General features: G+C 35.1%; 1 protein-coding gene across 2 annotated transcripts in view; it reads right to left on the bottom strand.

The window, feature by feature from the left end:
* LOC110105056 (chromatin-remodeling ATPase INO80) overlaps nt 1-7943 on the bottom strand; it is a 28260-nt gene extending 20317 nt beyond the window's left edge. The window contains exons 1-5 of one of the 2 annotated variants that reach the window (XM_020834416.2): nt 7519-7943; nt 7100-7187; nt 6010-6875; nt 5731-5931; nt 5474-5584 (exon numbers count right to left, since the gene is read on the bottom strand). In XM_020834416.2, coding sequence (XP_020690075.1) covers nt 5474-5584; nt 5731-5931; nt 6010-6875; nt 7100-7187; nt 7519-7587 — 1335 coding nt within the window. In that variant the 5' untranslated portion in view covers nt 7588-7943. Of the gene's footprint in view, nt 1-5473; nt 5585-5730; nt 5932-6009; nt 6876-7095; nt 7188-7518 lie in introns of both variants that reach the window. The other variant, XM_028693523.1, reaches the window with a different exon arrangement.
* Between the last annotated feature and the right edge of the window lie 13228 nt (nt 7944-21171).

The following is a 21171-nucleotide window of genomic DNA, read 5'->3' as shown; positions in this document are numbered from 1 at the left end:
GCCGAAAGCAGTTGCAGTCATTGCTGCCAGCCCGCCATCCACTTTCCGCCTCAGACCTAAGCTATTAACGCCAAGCAGCATGGTCGGGTCGTGTTGACCCGAAGCCGAAGCGGGTCAGGTTCGGCTCCTAAAAATCGGCCCGTTTTCAAAAACGGATCGGGTTCGGGTTGACCCGAATAATGCAGGATCAGTTTCGGGTTCGACCCGAACCCGACCCGTGACCTGAAATTGACCCCCCTAGTTTCAATAAGCACTCCTTAAATTCTCCTCATGAGTAGATCGGATATCTAGCCTCTCTCCATTGGAACCAGGCTAGGGGGATTTCCCTTCCAAACATACACTCGTATCCATGAGTTTTTCCCCTTAAGTCACTCCGTTGATAGCAAAGTAACGTTCCACTTGGCACAACCAACCATGATCATACTCCCCTTCAAAAACTAATATCTTTAGCTTCCTCGATCTCGCATTCATATCCCAATTTCTTCCTCAGTTGGTTCCTCCTGTGTAGTGGTAGTGTGATATGCTTCCTTCCTCCTCGGATTGAGTTGAAGCCCATGGCTTCCCCCAACCATGCCCTTCTCCATTTCACCCCTCCCCATGCCCGGATAGTCTCCTAAATTGTTCGACATCCCTCCTCCTTATTGCCCTCCCTTCGGAATATCCCGATGCCCACCAACAAAGCCCCATGTGGCGCTCCTTAAAAACCGGACCGAACCGGCCAGTCTGGTTCAGCCTTGAAAACCGGCTATGTACTGAACCGGCCAGAACCGGTTTGAACTACCGGTTCAACCGCGAACCAATCCCGATTTTCTAAAACCGATCAGTTCAATTTTTTTATTTAAATAATTAAATAAAGTATTTAATATTAAATAAATGTTAAACTTAATCAATTAATATAAATATTATATATTAAAACTCTTAAATAAGTATTAAAGATTATGATTTAATATTAATTGCAACATTCCCACATGGCTCAACTAGTCCATATGAGCTCCTATCATGAGTAAAAGCAAAAAAGCTATATAAACTATATAAATCAAAACTTCATTTTAAAACCTTGATAATTTATATTTATAATTTACATCTAAATATGTAATATAAATTAACAATAATTTATATTAAATTATATGGTTATTATATCTCATTATTATGCTAATTTTTATGATAATATTATTATTTATTACATCATCTGGTTCGACCGGTCGAACCGTGAACCTCTCCTTCTGGCTTGTTGTCCAGTCTGATTTTCACAATGTTATGGAAAACACCTTTCAATTCATCACCGTCCTCCTGAATCTCCTTTACTCTTGGTTCCAACCTAGGAATCGCTGGCGATGCTTTCGACTGCATCTCAAGCATCTTTTTCATCATATCCTCAAAGTTTCCAAAGCAGTTTTCGATGGCTGAATTGTTCCATCTCGCCTTCCAACGCATCCATCTTCTTCGCTGTCGTTAATTGGATATAGGCTCAAATCGCAAAAACAGCAAAGACAACTTATTCGCTCTAATATCAATTTGTTATGAAAGACTTGTAGAAATTAAAAGAATGTGGCTGAAATTTGAAGTTTCAGCAAGATGAAGGCAGAAATTGAGAAATTTGGTGGCAAAACACAAGATAACTTGATAATTAATGGAAGATGAAAGAAAACAAGCAAGATAAAATGGATCTTCAATTCAAGAGGAAGATTCGGCTCTCCCAATCCCTAGCCGGCGACTAAAGCCCAAGCAAACCTAAGAGAAAACCAATTCAACAAAACAAAGCATAACCCTAACCCTAGGGAGAAAAATCTACTTAATGCAAAACACAATCATCTAATCCCTAAACAACCTACTTTGAATTTTCCATCACAAACCAATCCTTAATTAGTGCTAATGCTCGAAACACCACTCTATTAATCAATAAAGGATTCCTGACAAAGAGAAACATGATATTCTAATAGAATTCCAAAGCTCCTTCCCCATGCACGTTTATCATAGACCAACGTCAATTTCCACCACCACCCATCTACTATTGCACATGGTCAACTAATGCTAACAATTATTGTTACTCATCAGCCAACGCCTATTTTCATCACAGCCCATCGATCATTGCACTCCTTCGACCAACATCAAAGTCCACAATTCTAACTATCATCATCATCTATCCTTCATCGTATGTCATTGATTGACGTTCAATGCCGCTTGTTATCAACCACTATGTTCATTGTTGCTCGTCTGTCATCACCCATTGTCGACTAATGTTGACCATTATTGTGCAAATTTTTAGTTGTTCGTCGTCGACTGGAGCAAATGTTTGATGCCACCTAACCATGCTCATTTATCATCGACTAGCCCCAGCAATTCATTGCCTCCCATCCACCATATCCCACAATCAACCATCATTGATGACAATTGTCTTTCACCTATGAACAAATCATTTCCACCAAAGACGGCAGACACCAATGGGACTTATAGTTCAGTGGAGAGGAAAACTGGAGACGAAGAACATGTGGATTGATCGGGATGAGTTACAGAGGTTGGACCCCAATCTTCTCGAGTTGTACGAGAGTTCCCGAGATACTTACTCGACGGGGTCGAGCTTTCTCCTACCCGGGAATGATGAAGACATTAGCGGGAGATTTTGGCGTGTCTGTCATCGGAGGAATCGTAGATCGACGGCTACGATTCATAGCCTTTATTTCTAATGTATTTTGTTGTATTTTATTTTCTTTATTTTCGAGTTTATTATTGTACCCCTTGGGGATGAGTTTATGTTGTAGCCCCAAAGGGCATTTGAGTCTTTTGTGTTTTCTTTTTTTTAGACCTATATATAGAGGTATTTTCTATTGTACTAGGTTAATGATGATTTGAATGAAATTTCAGCTTTGTCTTCTTCCTCTTGTGTGTGCACTTGAGAAGAGAGAACCCTAGATGAGGGTGAAAGCAATACCCATCAGCCATCAGAGGGGTCCGGGGCTCGCGGCTTATCTCCCCCTTCCTCCTCTATCCGCCGGCTCCTCCCCAACATCTCCCCAAACCGCCGGCTACATTTTCCCCTTTCCCCAAACCCACCAACCCTCTCTCCCCACCCCTGTCAACGACCCACCTCCCATCTAGCCGCCGGTCCATCATCCAAACCCAACTGCCCGACTTCCCTTTCCTCCCCTCCACCACACACCGCCAACCTCCCTCACCAGACCCAACCACCTCCTCACTCCCACCAGCCAACCACCCCTTCCACCTAAGCCCGTCGGCCTCCCACCAAGCATAGCCGCCAGCCTTGCCACCCAACCTCCTTCAATTGGCCATGAATGTTTTCCTAATTTAGACAATCCAAATTTGGGAAGATCATTTAATTCAAATTCAAGAGGGTTTCAATTTCAAATTCTTTTCAACTCAACAATCCTTAAATTAGGAAACTCCTCTAAATCAATACAAATCTGAAATTAATTTCAGATTTAAATCTCCAATCTAATTTATTGTTTGGGCCAACATGCAATCCACTTGGACCCCTCTTTCCCTCTTCTCTTGGCTGGCCCCTCCCTCTCCCCTATTTTAATTATTCCCTTCATTGTTAAGAAATCTAATTAAGGGAATAATTAACCACTTCTTTATCCTTCCCTCCATCTTATTTGAATTCCAAATTCAAATTCCTTAATTAATGGAAATCTAAAATTTAATTTTAGGTCATTAATCTTAATTCCCTTCCCTCCCCATTGAATACCCAAATCTGAAATCAAGTGGAAACCCTTCCCCAAGCCAAGACCGAAACCAATAGCCCCTCCCACTAGTCTGGGCCACCCCCTCCAGCTCCCTTTCCAACCACATATTGTCCCCCCCCCTATTGGTTTCATCACTTTCGAAAGAAGACGAACACCTTTTCCTACTTTCCATCAAGCATGAATGCCGGAACCCAAGTGCTATCATGGGTTTGTGTTTGATATTCGAGGCCATCGAGGAGCAGCTACTACCGATTCCGAGACAAATCCTATTACAATCCCTGGCTTCTACTTCTCCAAAATAAATCTTCAGTGATTTGTATTGTACGCGTTTACTTTATTTGGTGGCATCATTATTATTGCTTTAATCTTTCTCCGCAACTTTTCCCGAGAGTGAAGAGTGAGGGAAACTCAGGGTGAACTATCTAACTGTTAACTTGTGGATTAGTGATTCGCACATTGTCTTTACTTTATTTTGTTATTATTTTAGGTTGCTCCGTTAATCCAATTTGTAACTGCTTTCCTAAACAAATCCACAACTACGAAAAATTAAAACTAATCTTAGTGAAACACTAAACTATAATTTGTAATGCTTAAACAACTTTTTATTCAAATCCGGCAATTCTTGTTCATTGTTTCACATCAACAAAATCTATAACAACAGGGATAAATAGAAAACTCAATAAAAATGCAATATTTATCCTTCCAACAAAATTAGGGCTGCTCTAATATACATTGCCAAAAATGCACGGTAACTCCATATGTGTGATGTATCCATAACTAATATTTATTGTATTTGCATGTATGATTATACATCATCATCATCATCATCAGCACTAGGCTTATCTCAGCTATTTGGAATGATTAATTTGTGTGATTACACGCCATTGATACATTTAAAATAAGCAATTTTGTGCAGAATTCTGATTAAAAAAATTAATTATGATATGGGCTCAACACAGCCAGATATAAAGTCCATATGTGGTTAGATAAGGAACAAAACATAAGCAAATGAAATACCCAAATTATTCCCTAAGGGTATGAGATTTTACTCTTTGCCATTTATTTTAAAGGGTTCAAAGTTCAATTTACATGCAGTTACAAATCAGCTGTATAATCATGGCTGGACCAAATTAATCAATCCCTAAGAGTATGAGAAGTTCCTCTGTCATCTATTTTAAAATGTTCATAGTTTAATTTTCAAGCTGTCAACCTAATTGCTACGTGTTATGGCCTTATAAGATTCATTTTTAACAGATCATAATCTTGCTGAAGGCATTGGAATATGGCCCTCATCGGTAAAGAATACACTAACAAATGTGCAAAATGCCCTTTGACAATAATTATATTTCCATGTAAGATCTGCATACAATCAAACATGCATATACAGAATACAAATATATATATCCCAGTCAACTGTATATCATTTTTCTTCTATGTTATTAACATTGTTGAATCTGTAACATATTGAATTCATATTTCAAATCATACCAATGATGTACACGAAAAATGACTACTGTGGTGCAAATATGAAGTAACTCATACATGCTCGCGAGACTCAAAATTTAACTTTAAACTTGGCAAGCTTTTGTATTCCGCAAAAGTTACAAATACACTATCAATGATTGCAGAAGATCACAACTACTTCAAAAAGAATGGACCCATGTATGTTTAACAATGGATGAATAAATCAATGGACTAAAACTTAGCATTATCACAAAGTACTGACAAAAGCAACAAAAAGAGTCAAGTAATTTATAAAAAGAAAAGTTCACCTGCTCTTTATCCACTCTCTTCCACAATATTAGCATGTCTCTGGCTAGCTTCCTAGTGCGAATTGCAGCAGTTCTCATCAACTTAAGTGACCTGCTAACTTTCAATTTTACCTAACAGAAGTAGCATGTGTTAGAGGCAAGTAAAAGCAACCCATCAATGAGAAAAGAAAGGAAGGGAGACTGAGATAAAGAGAATAATTAACTATTGCAAAAAGAAATGAACTGTGAAAAGTAAAATTAAATCAAAGTATTGATACCTCTCTCTGGCAGGTTTCTGACCAGCGTTTGGCATCAGCTATTTGCTTACGAAACAAATTTGTTAATAACTTGTGATGTTTAGGAATATCTCGTCTAGCAATAGTAACCCACGCTTTCCCAATCTTATCCATCTCCTCTCTTTCAATCACAGAAGGATCTTTTTTCACTATTTGAGTCTTAGGCAAACTGCGTTCAATAATCTGAAGCATCAACGAGAAAGATATCACATAAAAAAATACTAGGATAAAAATGCATCTTGATGAGTGATAATAACTCACCTCATATGACTCTCCTCTTTCCAAAACTTTAACATAATAAAGCTGCAAGGTACCAGATTCTGACATAATTAACCGTCGAATCCTACCTGCTGCACCTTCAGGAATTGAGTGAGGATCCAAACTAACATCAACCTTGAGAGTAAAATTTTGATTTGAGTTATTTGATGAAAGAGCCTTCAATCTGGCTTGCAGTGATTCATATTGGGGTTGAGGTTCACTCAACCCTCCTTGATTTTGACTCTCCTGTTTCCTATTGGAAGCAATCATAGCTGCTAGAGACCGTAAATCCAGGGTACCTTTAAGAAAATTCTCTTCTATCTTAATTTCTGAATAACTTGGTAGCTTAAATAAAGTCAGAAGCTTATCATAAGTTGGAGGAATACGATATGCAACGCCATCCCCAATATCCAAATAAGAAAAATCCAGGGAGGAAGCAAATCTATTGCTTCCCCCATATTCTGATTCAAAATCAGCTTCATAGCATTCAGGCGACATATCCATCTCACGAAATGTCTTCTCCTCCTTTACAGAAACTAAAGGTTCATTGCTAAACTTCCCCCCTTTCAAGCCATGATTCCTTCTAGAAATAGGAACGGCCATCCGCGCGGTACCTGAAGCTGCAGAAGAATCTTTAAGCTTCACTCTCCTGTACTTCTGCACATGTTCACTAAGCATTGAACGATAATGCTCGTCAGAGATTCCAGTTCCGTAGTCATTGACATCTTCATCATTGTTTTCAGAATTTTTCCGTTTGAAAGATTTCAAACCACCCTCAGAATCAAACATCGCCTTATTTAGCCGTCTTGTTGGGTCAGAAGGCCTGTCTATCACAGCCCCATTAGCACGATCAAACAAGGTTCCTTGTCCTGATGACCCAAACACAAATGATCAACAATACAGTCATATTAAAAAAAAAAAAAATCAGCCATGCATCACAATTTTATATTACGCAACGCATCCTTACATAGAAATTCAAAATAAACCAATTCTCCTCAAGTTTACAACAAAAATTGGCACGTACTAAACTGAACTTAAATTTAACAGAAAATACAAAAGAACTAATTGAGATATGGCTAACAAGTATACCTACCTTGGCTGTCCTTGCTCTCATCCTGACTACTGTTGTCATAATGATTAAAATCATCATCAGGTCGCGGGAGTTGATAGTTCGTCAAAGACTGCATTGAAACCAAGAAGAAAAAATAAACTTTAAGAAAATAGGCATAAATACCTAAAATTTCAACGAACAAAGAAACAAAGAAACAAAAACAAGTGCAATTAAACAGCACCTCCAAGAACAACATGCTCAAAACATTTGCGCCACTCTTATTACGTAGACAACCAAACTACCACCGTATCAATTTATAAGGGGGAAAAAACCCGTTTAACTGCTAGCGCAATCCAACATGGAATTACAATGAAAACCAAAGGCACGGAAGAACATAACTCCTGGTGGGGAGAGAACCCATAACTTCCCCAACCACAACAAAGCGGAAAACAGAAGGTTACCTCGAGATTGAAGAGATTCGAATATGAAAGCCCATTCTTGTTGCCTCGCCTCGGCTGCCTCGGCTCCATGGTCGGCCTCGGCTTCAATCCACACGCACGGAGAGCGGAGGAAGAGCAAGAGGAACAGGAACAGCAAGAATCATAGGGAAGCCCTAACCCTAGGTCGCCGCTGCGTCGCCGTCTAACGACGGAAACGAGGGTGAGGAATTAGAGGAGCACGAAAGGGATGGCACGTGACAGCTGCACGTGTGATCCGGCGGTTGGAGGTATAGAGGAAACGATGGGAAGCTAGGGATGGAAAAAGGCATGGCCAGCGTGTGACGAGACATAGATAGAGAGAGAAAGTAGCGAGGTTGTGGAGGTGGAGAGAGAAGCAGGTAAAGGGAAGCGGTGGATGCTATCGTGTACCGCAGAATGGGCCCCGTTATCCGGCGCCCAGGGCTTCGGCAACCTTAGGTAGTTAGGTTGGAGGAGGGGAAGGAAAAAAAGGGTGCGCAGTGCCCTACCCGTGCGTGAAATCGATCGAGCTTAGATTTGTTTAATAATTTAGACTGGCTGTGTATTTGATGAAGTTGAATGATTTGATTTTAAAGTAATTAATTTTATTATTGAACAGATTAAATTCTATTTAAATGTTTTATATATTAAATTTTTTATAATAATAGAATGGGTATTTAATATCTTATTTTTTTATAAAGATCCAAAATATTCAAATAGAAGTAGTAAAATATTAAAAAAAATTCATGATTGCATAATTGAAAATAATTTTTCTTTTTTTTTAATAATTTTCTTATTTTTTTTCTTAGGATTACAAAAATTTGATGTCCACGAACTCATTATTGAAGTGCAATAATAAGATTGAATGTTAGTAGCTAAGTCAGATAATGAAGATGATGATGATAGTGATTCCTAATTATTGTTGTTAACGACGATTGCTGAAAAAATGCAATTGAGTTATTACTTATTTAGTTCTCTGCTCCCAAACTCTCTCCATGAAGAAATGATGCATTGCTCTTTATTGGGACATTTCATAAATTTATCTATAATTCAAAACGCTCTATCAAACGATTCAAGTTGATCCGCTTGATCCTAAATTATTATCCTGTGGCTTAATTATATCATAATTAAATGATTTTGGTCGTAAGGTTCATCTCATCAAGCTATTTGATTTGATTATAAGCATGCAAGATTTGAAGACAATTTGATCATTAAATTACTTTTTTAATTCATTAGTGCACAAGTCATGAAACATTTACAAGGTTTTTATATAAGCTAATCATCCTATACTTAGATAATCTGGAATGTGTTAGGCATGTGTGAATGCAAATCAATTCAAAACCCAGTCAACACCAAATCCATAGAATTTGAACAATCTTCAAATTGAGGGGAGCTGGTAACAATACTATTCATGTTACAGGCAAGAGAACTTATTGTAGTAGAGTAAGAGCATTTTGCATCATAATTTTGCATGAAGATACATCACATAAATAGAAAATTGAAAAAGAAATGATAATGCCAGAATTTTGATGTGGAAAGCTAGAAAATGGGAAAAACAACGGGATATTGTCCAACTGAAATGATTCCATTGTGCAAGTGTTAATTAAAAAAGATTTATTTGTCCCTTAAATGAGGATTTGTTTGGTAAGCTAAAAAAAGAATGCATCATAGAAGGAATATAGTATAAAAGAAATACTTTAGAGTTGTTTAGATCAATATAAAGTAATGTAGGTTATTTTTTTTTTTTTTTTTTTTTTTTTGAAGTAAAATGAATGTAGTATAAATTCTAAAAATAGTGGTGGTTAACGGGTGAAGGCAGTGGTGGTAGTGGCGGGCAGTGGAAACGGTGGCCGGCGATAGGTAATGGCAAGTGGTGGTTGCCGACAGTGTTGGTGGTCGGTGGCAGCCGGCAGTGGGTGGCTACAAGTCGACCCTATAAGAGGTGGTGGAGGTCGGCAACGGGTAGCAACCGACGATAGTGGTGTTATGCGACGATGGCGGCATGTGGTGACCCGACGGAGGGTGGCAGTGGCCGGCAGTGGTGTATGGTGGTGGACAGTGGCGAGTGGCGACTACTTGCGGCGGTCAAGAGAGCTTGCTTGTGGTGTAAAAAGTTCTCGCTCAAAATTGGGCAAGTTTAGTTTACCTCAAAAATGAACTAAAATGATTTACATTACATCTAGTTTACTTTGGATTTCTTTTCATCCAAACAAACACCAATATTTTTAAAACTCATTGATTTTGAATAATTTACACTTATTTTACTTCCAACCAAATAGCCCCTTAAAGACATCATAATTATAAGAGTTTGAAGAATTGGTAGAAAATATGGCAAAGTATGCTCGTACATTTGGACCTGAGTGATAAGAAGTTCGACAGTGGTGATTGGGCAGCACAGATTTTATGATGGCGATTAACAAGGAAGGTCCGACATAAATGGTCAGATGACTAAAGTCTGAAGATGATGGTCGGGTGGCAAGTGTCTGATGGTGATGGTTGGATTATGAAAGCTCGATGACAATAGTTAGAAAACAAAACTTATGACTGTGGCGCTTGGGCAACGAATGTCTTATGATAGCATTCAAGCGGAGAAGGTCCAACAACAACGCCCGACCAAAGTCTAATGGTACTAATCAACAGGAAAAAAGTTCATTTCAAAGGTTGGTTAATCAAAGGATGGTTCGAAGGTGGTGTCCATTGGCAAAAGGTATGGTGACGGTTAGTCGGTGAAGGTTTGATAATGACGGTTGGTTGGCAAAAGGTCTGACGAAAGTGGCCGAAGGGCGAAAGGTTCAACGACAGTGGTGCGAGTGGAGCTTTCGGATTCTTCAAGTCTTTGAGTTCTCTTGAATCTCAAACCGAAGGCTCCCTTCATATAGAGAGTCGTGGCCTATTAATAGACTTTTTTAAGGTAGCATGCCTTATACATATGGGGAAAATCTAGAACACTCTATTGGACAACCTATAGTGATTCCCTTGATTGTAAATTGTTTGTTCAACATTTAAGTATCTTAATATTGTCAGAATTTATGGATATTGGGCTCGTTGAATTTTCCATATTGTGACACCTGATTTGACTTTAAATATGTCATATTTAGAGGTCATTTGGTCCTCCAAATAATGTTATGATTTTTTTAATTACACTTCTAAGTGATTGATATAGGCTCATTCAGACTTGTATTGGACCGTTTTTTGTGGTTATTGGGTTCATCGAGTCTAGTAGATCAAGCTAACAATAAGTATATTCAAATCAAAGTTCGGATGATCATGAATTTAATTTTACAAGCTTTCCAACTTATATGTGGATTGAGATTCATACTTGATCGAGCTTATTTTTAATTATCAATTCCAAATCAATATAATATCGTAAAAGTTGCTTCATAAGTAGCCACAATAGCTAGATTTCATACTATATAATCAAACTGAACTATCTTAGGGGTGTCAAATATGGACCTGAACTTGACCGAAAAAATTTGAGTTTAGGTTAACCCAACATAGAAACGGGTAGGGTTCTAGTCCAATTTTTGGACCCGTTTATATTTTGGGTTGGGTTCAGGTTAACACGGGAATAATCTGGTTGACCCGTGTACCCCCAAACCCCCCCCCCCGTACTACACCCCGGGAGCGCGGGGACGCTGGCGCTCGCCGGCAGCACGGGAGCGGGGTGGCGGGGGCGTTAGGATTTTTTTTTAATTTGACCAACAGTTTAAGCCCGCCAGCAAGCCACCGGAATAATTTGCCGTTGGAAAAAACCGCTTCCGGCGCGATTTTTACCGGCGGAATTTTAACCGCTGGAAAACCGTCGCTAAATTACCAAACTACCGGAAAATGCTCAATTTTCGTGTGAAAATGCCGCCAGAAATGGATGATTTTCCTGTAGTGCTCCTCCCTTCTTGTGTTGTTGTATTCCATATTTCTATTTATTTTTCTTTAAGCTTTTCAAATTGGGTTTTTATCTTTTTTATCAATTTTTCAGTTTACTAGTTTGGTCATTTGGATTGTGAGATGTGAAAGTGATTAAGTGAAACTGTTTTTGGAGTTTAGGGTTTAACATTTTAGATTTTTGAAGTTTAGGGTTTTAAACTATTACATGTATAAATAGTAATAGTCTAATGCTATGTTTGTTATCTTATATTCTTGCTGACTTATTTTTAGAGAATGGAGAATGGAGGTCATCAACCCATAACCCAAGGCCAACAACCCTAAATGGCTAAACCCTTATTTCATTTTTTTGTAGATTGTGAGTATCTCTATCTCTAAGTTTGATTTTTATAGGAGTTTTTTGTTGGCATGCTGGGAATTATGTTGTTAGCATGTTGTTGGACATGTTCTAGCTTGGTTTCCTATTATGTATTGTTGCAGTGATGGGGTTATGTATTGTTATTCTTTTGATACCAATATTCAAATTTTCACACAAACTATGGTATTTGTGATGATTTGCATATTTAAGACATCTTAGACACTTCATAGTGGTATTAATATATGTAATGATTTGCATATCTAGATATTTGTAAACTGACTACCTGAGCTTGATACAGTAACAAATGACATTAATTTGCAAGAAATATTTATGATTAGTAGTTTATGATTTTTTTTTATTTTTCTGATGTAACATTAGAAATTATTGTTGCTTGATCTTATGGCACCACATTAGTAAAATTCAATTGTTGCAATCCAAGATCTTATGACTTCATAATATATTGTTCTATACTTCTATGTTCAGGCTTTGAGTTGAATTTGTGAAGTTTGGAAGTTGAAGTTTAAAAAATATTATAATTCCAATATTGGACTATTAGAGCATGCACTGTAAATTTATTTTGCCTTGTTTTGAATTTTGATATTATAATTTGTAGTATTGTAGACTTGTAATGAGTATGGAAAGCTGAATTTTCATATTGTAAAGAAGTAATCCATTTTATGTGCTATTTAATTTGTTTTTCTTTGTTTTTGTGCTACACTTTTCAATTAAGTTTTTGGTTCTATTGTAATGTGTGGATCTGCTGCTTTGTTCATCTCATGTAAGTTGAATTGTTGGGTTGTTCCTTGTGGAGTTGTGGGTTGTGGCCTTTGTGGGCATGCTATTGAATTTTTCATATTTTTTGTTATGTTGTGGACTTGTTATTATATTGCTTAGTTTATTTCATGCAACTTGTGGACTTGTGCCTTTGTGTGTTATGGCTTTTATGGCTGTTTTGTTGTATGTTTACTACTTTGTTGTTCCTGTCAACTAAAATAAAAAAAAAATTAAGGAAAAAACTTGAAAAACTTTTTAAATTAAGGGGGTTGTTCGCGTCATGTAAAATATTGTAAATTTTAAATAAAAATATTGTAAATTTTACTACTTTGTTGTTCGTGTCGACTCGGGTTGAGTTCAGGTTCAATAATTGAACTAGTTTATGAAAACGGATCAAGTTTGAGTCACCTAAGATGGATTCTGGTTAATTTCGAGTTTGACATGAACCCAACCTGATTACCCATTTTAGCACCCCTAAATGAAATGGTGCTTTTTAAGACATGCAAAATTCTTTACAGGAAACTAGATGATAATGATTAATTGTATGACATGCAAAACTTTACATAATTAACATTTTTTAAAGTACTTATATGCAAGGGCACATCCAGCATTCGAGCCCCCATTGCCCGGAAAAAAAAAATAGTATCTCATTCGACCGTTCTGCTTTCACATGCTTAGCTTGCCCTAATTATTTGCAATAAAGAGCATTGGGCATTCAGCCTCTTGCGGCATGTAGAAACTCTCGCTTCGTTGCATGTACCTCTAGCCTCTAGTGGTCCAATAGTTCAACCCCAGCGGCCAGCAACTTTCACTCGCATAGTCCGCAATCGCACGAGTTGCTCGCCTAGATCCACGCACGAGGATCACCTCCAACGGTTCATCCCGTGGCCCCGTGCCTTTGAATTTTGAAATCGCCGAATCGACTCAGCCTAGCAGCCTAAACTTCAAGGTAAGAAGTTTTCAAATATTTGTTGGTTCGTTTTACAGTTTCTATTTTGTTGTTTTAGTTTCAATTTAGGACCAAAATAATTGCAAGTTATTTTCGTTAGCATACACATGGTGATTGTAGTTTCTATCTGCTGGTTCAATTAATTTTTTGGTTTTTGTTTGCTGGTTCGTTTCACCATAAATATTTTCACATGTACTAGTTTGCTAAGTTCCTCCCTTAGAAGAACTTATATATAACTTATATATATTTTAGGTAGTTCGACTTTGCACAAAGATTATAAGGATATATTTTAAGAAGTCATCAAAATCTTGCATGGTAACACCTATAGATGATAAAAAAATTGATGATAAAAAAAAAAGTTGAATAGATTTTGAATCATCAAAAATATAGGAAATAGATACATAAAATCTTCAATCAGATCTTAGATTATGTATACATATTTTGGAATTTAGTCATAATATTCATGATCAAATTTGAAGATCATATTTACATAAAGGGTCATGTCAGCCTCACAATCATGACTTTCCGAAAAGTAAGTTTGGGATTAAAAATAGACGTTTCAATTCGAGGTGGTTTGATAAATACTCTGATTGGTTATAGTATTTAGAAGGAAAAAAACATATTATTTATATTGTTATCTTTTTGGAGTAGAAGGAAGAGGAAAAGAAAATAACCGAGGCATTTTGCATAAATGAATTCTCAAATAGAAAAAACATGATATATTTGATCTTCATATAGGAGGATCTAATAGTGACATAATAATGTAAGACAAAATTATGAGGATTTAATGAAACAAGATCAACATATTAACTTATTTTTCAGATATAGTTTGATCGAGCTACAAATACATATTGTAATCACTTAAATTCTTATATTGATTAGGTGAGATTTCTTCTAAGACAAGGATTAGCTTTTCGAGTGCATAATGAGAGTTTCAACTTTAAAAATCAATGAAATTTTCTCGAGTTATTACAATTTTTGGCAAAATATAATGAAGATATAAATAATATTGTATAAAAAATACTCTTGATAATTTGAAATTAATTAAACATGATATTCATAAAGATACTAGTAGAGCGATCTTTATTACAATTACGGACTATATAAAATAAGAAGTTTGCGATAATTTGTTCTTTATTCTTGTTGATGAAGCTCATGGCATATCATGGAAAGAAAAAAAATGGATGTCGTTGAATGATATGTGAATAAGAAAGACCAAATTATTGAACATTTTTTGATGTTGTATATGTTCCTGAAACATCAGCTAGATATCTCAAAATAGCAATTGAATAAGTCAACTCAAATTATTATTTATCTCACTTAAATGTTTGTGGTCAATGTTATGTCAATGTTATAATGGAGCAATTAATATGAGAGGAGAATTTAATGACTTTAAAGCACTTTTTCTAAATGATAATAAATCTACATATTATATTTACTGTTTCTCACACCAGCTTTAGTTAGCCTTAGTAGCAGTTGTAAAAATCATATTTAAATTGTTGTTTACAATAATTTCAAATATGATTAATATTGTTAGTGTTTCATATAGTTGTGATTAGTTTAGAGAGAAACAACGAGACAAGACTTTAAGTGCATTCATAATGGTGAAGTATTTACTGGATGATGATTAAATCAAGAAATATCTTTAAGGCGTGCTGGTGAAATAATATGGTGTTTTCATTATAAGTCACTAATTAGATTGATTACAATGTTCTCTTCAGCTATTGATGTGCTTGAAATTATCATGGAGGATTATATAAGCTCTGAACATAGAGGAAAGACGTTTGTATTATTAGAATCTTTGCAATCTTTTGAATTCTCTTTTTGTATGTTCGTAATAAAATATATAATTATAATCACTGTTGAATTATTAAAAGCTTTGTAGAGAAAAAATAAGACATCATGATTCATGAATGTCATGTCTTTAGCTCAAATATAAAAAAATAGGTTATAAGACATGAGAGAGAACAAGTGGTATGACTTCATTAATAAAGTGACTTCATTTTATAATGAACATAAAATAATCACTCTGAATCTAAATGATAAATGGGTTGCTTATGCACTCCCACAACATGGACTTCAAGAAAGGACAAATTTACATATTTTTTGAGTTGATACAGTAATTGATATGCAACTTCAGAAGTTGATAATCGTTTCACAGAGGCAAATATTGAATTACTTTTGTGTATTGTTTGTTTGAATCCATCTAATTTATTATATGCATTCAACAAAGATAATTTAATTAGAATGGCAAGCTTATATCCAATTAATTTCACTCCTTCAAATTTGATGATTCTTAATAGTTAATTGGAAACTTATATTATGAACATGCAGATTGATGTTTAATTTTCATTGTTAAAAGATACATAAAGTCTTACTGAAGAAAATGATTAAGAGCAATAATAAAATACTATATTCCCTTATTTTTAGGCTATTAAAGCCCGTATTAGTACTACTCGTTGCAACATCATGAATTAAAGAGCATTTTCTACAATAATTAGCATAAAAAATCAACTGTGAAATTGAATTGGAGATTAGTGGATAAATAATACTTTAATCACTTATATTGAAAAAGAAATTATACATTGTATTGACAATAATGTTATTATTCAACTTCTTTAGAATATGAAGAAAACATACGTTATAAATTGTAAGAATTTTTCACATTATATTTTTAATAGTTTATATTTTAAATAAAATTTTTAAAATTGTCAATGCCGGTTCCAAGCTCAGATGAAAAAAAGTTAAGGAATTTTTTTAAAAAAAAAATAAGACCCCCTCTATGAAAAGTTTTGGCTCCGCCACTAGAAATAAGCGGGGATATAATGTGGTAAGCGGTGCTACAACATTGAGCTTTTAGAAATTTTGGTAATTAATTGATGTCGCAGCACTAGTGGAGGTGCTGTGATGCTAGGAGTGGTGTTGTGGACTCCCATAGGGAGCATTGCGACACAAGCGATTGGGCGCAGTGGCGCTCAGCCAAATTTTAATAATAAAAATATAAATTCCTTCACTATTTAAACACATTTTATCCAATTACAATAGTCAAATAGAGAGAGAGAGAGAGAGAGGTGAATATTCGTTTTGAGCCACTTTGGATCATCTTTTTTTAAAAAAATATGATTCTAAAAGTTGTCCAGCTTGAACTAGGTTGCATTGCCTATCTCAATTTTTAATAATTTGATGATTTGAAATTTTTCTAATTAAAAAAATAAATTTATGTTGTTTGAACAAAGATACTTTTTACACGGGAAAATTTTAATCGCGTAACTTTTGACATGTCGTATGGAACGTAATTATGAATATTTAAGTTTTTTTTTTACAAAAATTTTGTTAGCTATTTTTGAAATGCTACTTTTCTAAAACTTTTGAAAAATAGTGAGGCACTAAAAATAGTATTGTAGAACAATTCAACCTCTTAAACGTAATTTTGCACAATCTTTAGTAATTTGGTAGAATTATGAGTTAAAAAAATAGTTAAATTATAGTGGTCCAACTGCTAAAATGCTGCCCTAAATGGCAAATCTTTGAAATTATGCCTAATTTATGTTCATTATGCATTTGTGCATCTCTGTATGAATCTAAGGAGTTCAGGGGAAATTCTGTTATATATATCCGCAAATTTCTATTTAAGAAAATTTGAAAGTGTTGTTAGCACTAAAAGGCCTAATGGCAAGGAGTTTTGAAAGAGCGGCATAAGAATTTTTAAGTTTTGAATTGGAGACATAAGGATTAATTGAGTTTTGCTATTTCTGCTATGGATTGTATTTATTTATATTCCATTTAGCATATTGTGCTCTAAATTCTATAAACTACTTAGTTATTTGCAAAACCCTGCACTATTCTGACATTGCTTTAAGTAAGCTTGTCATTGAGATTGGAGTGTTTATTATTGAGTTTGGAATAAATGCTTTACTTTAAGTCATTCATTTTATAATTATTAAGAAATGATTTGGATAATATAATCTGCTGAGCTGCATTAGCTCATTTTGCGTTTTGCATTTCATTTTCAGGTAATGTCAGGGGTAAAAGGCTAGTCGAGTAAATAATGTTGTTTTTTTTTTTAGTTTGGCTAGTGTGTAGGTACATTTTTAAATTTTTTTTTTTAGATTTTTTGATAGTCTTGCCATTTCTGTGTTTCTTATCATGTATATGTTTGTTGCTAGGGATTGAGATAACAAGACTTGTTAATGTACACTTTTTGTGGAATAATAGAAAGAAAATTTTTTTTATAGACAAGTAAATTTATTTATAGTAAAAAAAATTAGCTATAGTGTCTGTTATATGAAAGTAACATTGGTATTTCTCCAAATATAACATCTTGGTCTGTTATGTTCCGCCTCTTCTCTATCACCATTCAACACGGTATGACCCGTATTTGTAGATCGTATCAGGTTGGGTTGTGGCACCTATGTATATTTTCTAAATTATGGGTTTGTTACATTGAATATCGTCTCTTCCTTCGTCCTTATTTTTTCATCTTCTACTATTCTAAAATTTGTTGAATGATTACATTAAGAGTTGAAATGTGGTTCGTACTCTCCATTTGAAATCCAAGACCAATAATCTTGTGAGAATTCTCTACAATATAATCTAAAGTAACATCATGACATGTAAGGTATGCTTGCTTTATGCTTAGAATAAGGTCACCTAAACTTTTTTTTTGGGTAAAATCACCTAAACTTTCAATCTAATAATAATGTAAACAATTGACATGCCACATGAATGGAATACACAACTTTATTGACAAATACTTTTGTTAGTGCCTTTTACCTAAATAACAATCTATTATACATCTACGACCTTTAACTTCAGGATATCCCTGTGAAATCGAATATAACAACTTAAATATATTTCTCAACAATGATTTCACCAGTAACAAAAATAAATTCCAGCAAATACATCATTTATTAATTTCAAAAAAAAAAATGAAGATTGAATTTAAGGAAACCCAATATTTAATTTTACTGAATATAAATCTTGAGTTAAAAAAATCTAAAATTAAAATTCTGCAAATATTTAAACAGATATGAAGAAATTATTTCAACACATCTAAGATCTAATTTCTCCAAATATGATACAATAACAACAACAACAACAACAACAGCATCAAGCCTTTGTCCCACTATATGGGGTTAGCTACATGAATCCTTTTTTGTCATTGTGTTCGGTTAAAAGTCTTCATTTCTCTAAATATGATAAATGATTTAAATACATCCAATAGTTAGATTTAGAAAATATGAAATATGATTTCTTTTTTTAATGTATTATTAGCTATTTGAGCTAATTAATATTTAATTAACAAATATTTTTAAATGATAATTTTTGATGTAATTTATTATTTAGATGTCAATTTACGTCTACATTTGAGAATATCCAATGGCCAAGAAAAATGCTTACAAGTAGAAGTGGGATCATCTAATGGTCAAGAAAAATAACATCAAAATGTGAGATAATAATTATTTATTTTTTAATAATATCATATTATGAATTTTACACATAACATTATTATCTAATAATTACAAATATTTTTTTTAAAGAAAATCTAAGTGATGAAATATTAAATTGATTGAAACTATTTAAAAAAAAGATCTATAAAGTTTACCTTTAATTAATCCTTGATACGTCATCACAAAATTAGCTTAATCGGGCACGAATCTCGAGGCAAAAGCTAGTTGGAGACTTCAAAAATTAAATCCGAGAGCATCCGAACTCCGATTTGAACGAGCTTACAGTCAAACTGAGCGTCTCAGAAGTACGAACCCAACGACACCAAGATCGATCCAATCCGAACCCAAATGAGTCCGAATTAAGGGTTCAAAGCGATGTCGGAAGGTTCAAACCGCAATTTGAGTTGCCAAACGGTCTCCGATTTTGACGAGCTTATACTTGAATCGAACGGCTCGACGAGAGGAATCCAACGAGCCCAAGATCACTAAATTCCGATATCATTAAGGCCTCCAAATGTCCAACGAACGGTGCACGATCGTAGGATTCAATATCGACCGCCCATTTGACCACTCCCTATTCGCCCTTGATCTCACACCTATTTACGGACCATGCCACTCCAGAAAATCTATAAATAGAGCCCTCATTCTTCACAAGAGAGCATCTAAGCAAGAGAGAGAAGAAGATAAGAGAAGGAGGGAGAGAAGGAAGGAGTTCCTCCTCGACAGCCGCCGGACCACCGCCGGACCACCGCAGAACCTCGCCGGACCACCGCAGAACCTCGCCGGACCACCGCAGAAATCTCGTCGGACCACCGCAGGGACCTCGCCGGACCACCACCTTAAGGCCCGACGTTCAGTCCCTATTTCCTGCTAAAGACCCGACGTCTTGTTCAAGGCCCGACATTCAGCCCATACTTCCTGCCAAAGACCCGACGTCCTGTTTAAGACCCTACACTTAGTCCCTACGTTCTGCTGAAGACCCGACGTCCTACTCAGGGCCCGACATTCAGTCCCTACGTCCTGCCGAGGACTCGACGTCTTACTTAAGTAATTAATTGTAATCTGTTCACCCCTGGAGGTGATCCAGTCCTTTGTAACCAATTCAAAATCTAGTGGAATCATTTTCAACTGGGCTAGGCCTCGTGGTTTTTTCCTTTTAAGGGTTTTCCACGTAAAAAAATCTTGTGTTCTCTGTGTGTGCTAGTTATACGTACAACGCTAAGACGTAGAATCAAATCTCTATCGCCGCGTAATTTCTAGCCCGCAACAATCCTTAAAGAAATGAATAAAAAATGGCGGAGAAATAGCTTCGAGCAAGCAAGGACGTTGGATGGCAGCGAGAAAGGCTAAAATGACATTCTGTCGGTTTTTGAGTGAAATGAGAGGTTGCAAGCGTCAAATGGGGGAAAGGGCTTTTTCCGGTGGAATTTTCACCAGTGATCGAAACTTCGATCCATTTATGTTTTCTCGAAAATTCATATTCTTCCTGCAGTGAAAATTATATTCATTCGTTTACTAAAATAATGTCATTGCTTTTCTTCTTCCTCTCCTCTAGAGAACTCAACCACATCATTCTTAATGTTCTATGATGGAAAAGCTTTCTCAAATGGTTTCTTCCTTCTCTACTCTATTGCCAACTATGCTAACAATTCATTTCCACTTTTATACACCATTTCATATCTCATGCTCTTCTTAAATAGCCATGCATTAATCATGATTTTAATTAATAATATTGTTATTAAATTATTTAAGTAATACTATTTATTATTACTATCATAAGCATTTTCTATCATAATTAAACCTACATGATCATACATAAAAATTTAACAAAGTTTGTATATATGAATATATTGGCCATATCTTCTGTATTTAGAGCATAATATTTTTATTTCTTACTAAAAAATTTTCTATATTAAGAAAGTTAATAAAATTCTCTATAACTTTCATGTTGACGGATTTATCCAATACAATCTTTTGGTGATGAAAAAAATATTAAAAATCGATAATATAATTTATTATTTTTGCATGCAAATTATTTAAATTGAAGTAAATTCACTTCATTTTTTTAAAAATTAATTTACTGCATATTTAAGTCATAATAATTAAGTCTTGATATTATTGTATAACATTTATTTTTAAATATATGAATATAAATTATAAAATTATAATCATTATTACTATATCACTTATTTTTAATCATTATTACTATATCACTATTATTATTATTATTATGATTTATTATA

Source organism: Dendrobium catenatum, unplaced genomic scaffold, assembly GCF_001605985.2.
Source record: "Dendrobium catenatum unplaced genomic scaffold, ASM160598v2 fragScaff_scaffold_313, whole genome shotgun sequence".
Classification (NCBI taxonomy): domain Eukaryota; kingdom Viridiplantae; phylum Streptophyta; class Magnoliopsida; order Asparagales; family Orchidaceae; genus Dendrobium; species Dendrobium catenatum.
Note: the sequence above shows the minus strand (reverse complement) of the source record. Positions and strands in the feature narration are given on the sequence as shown.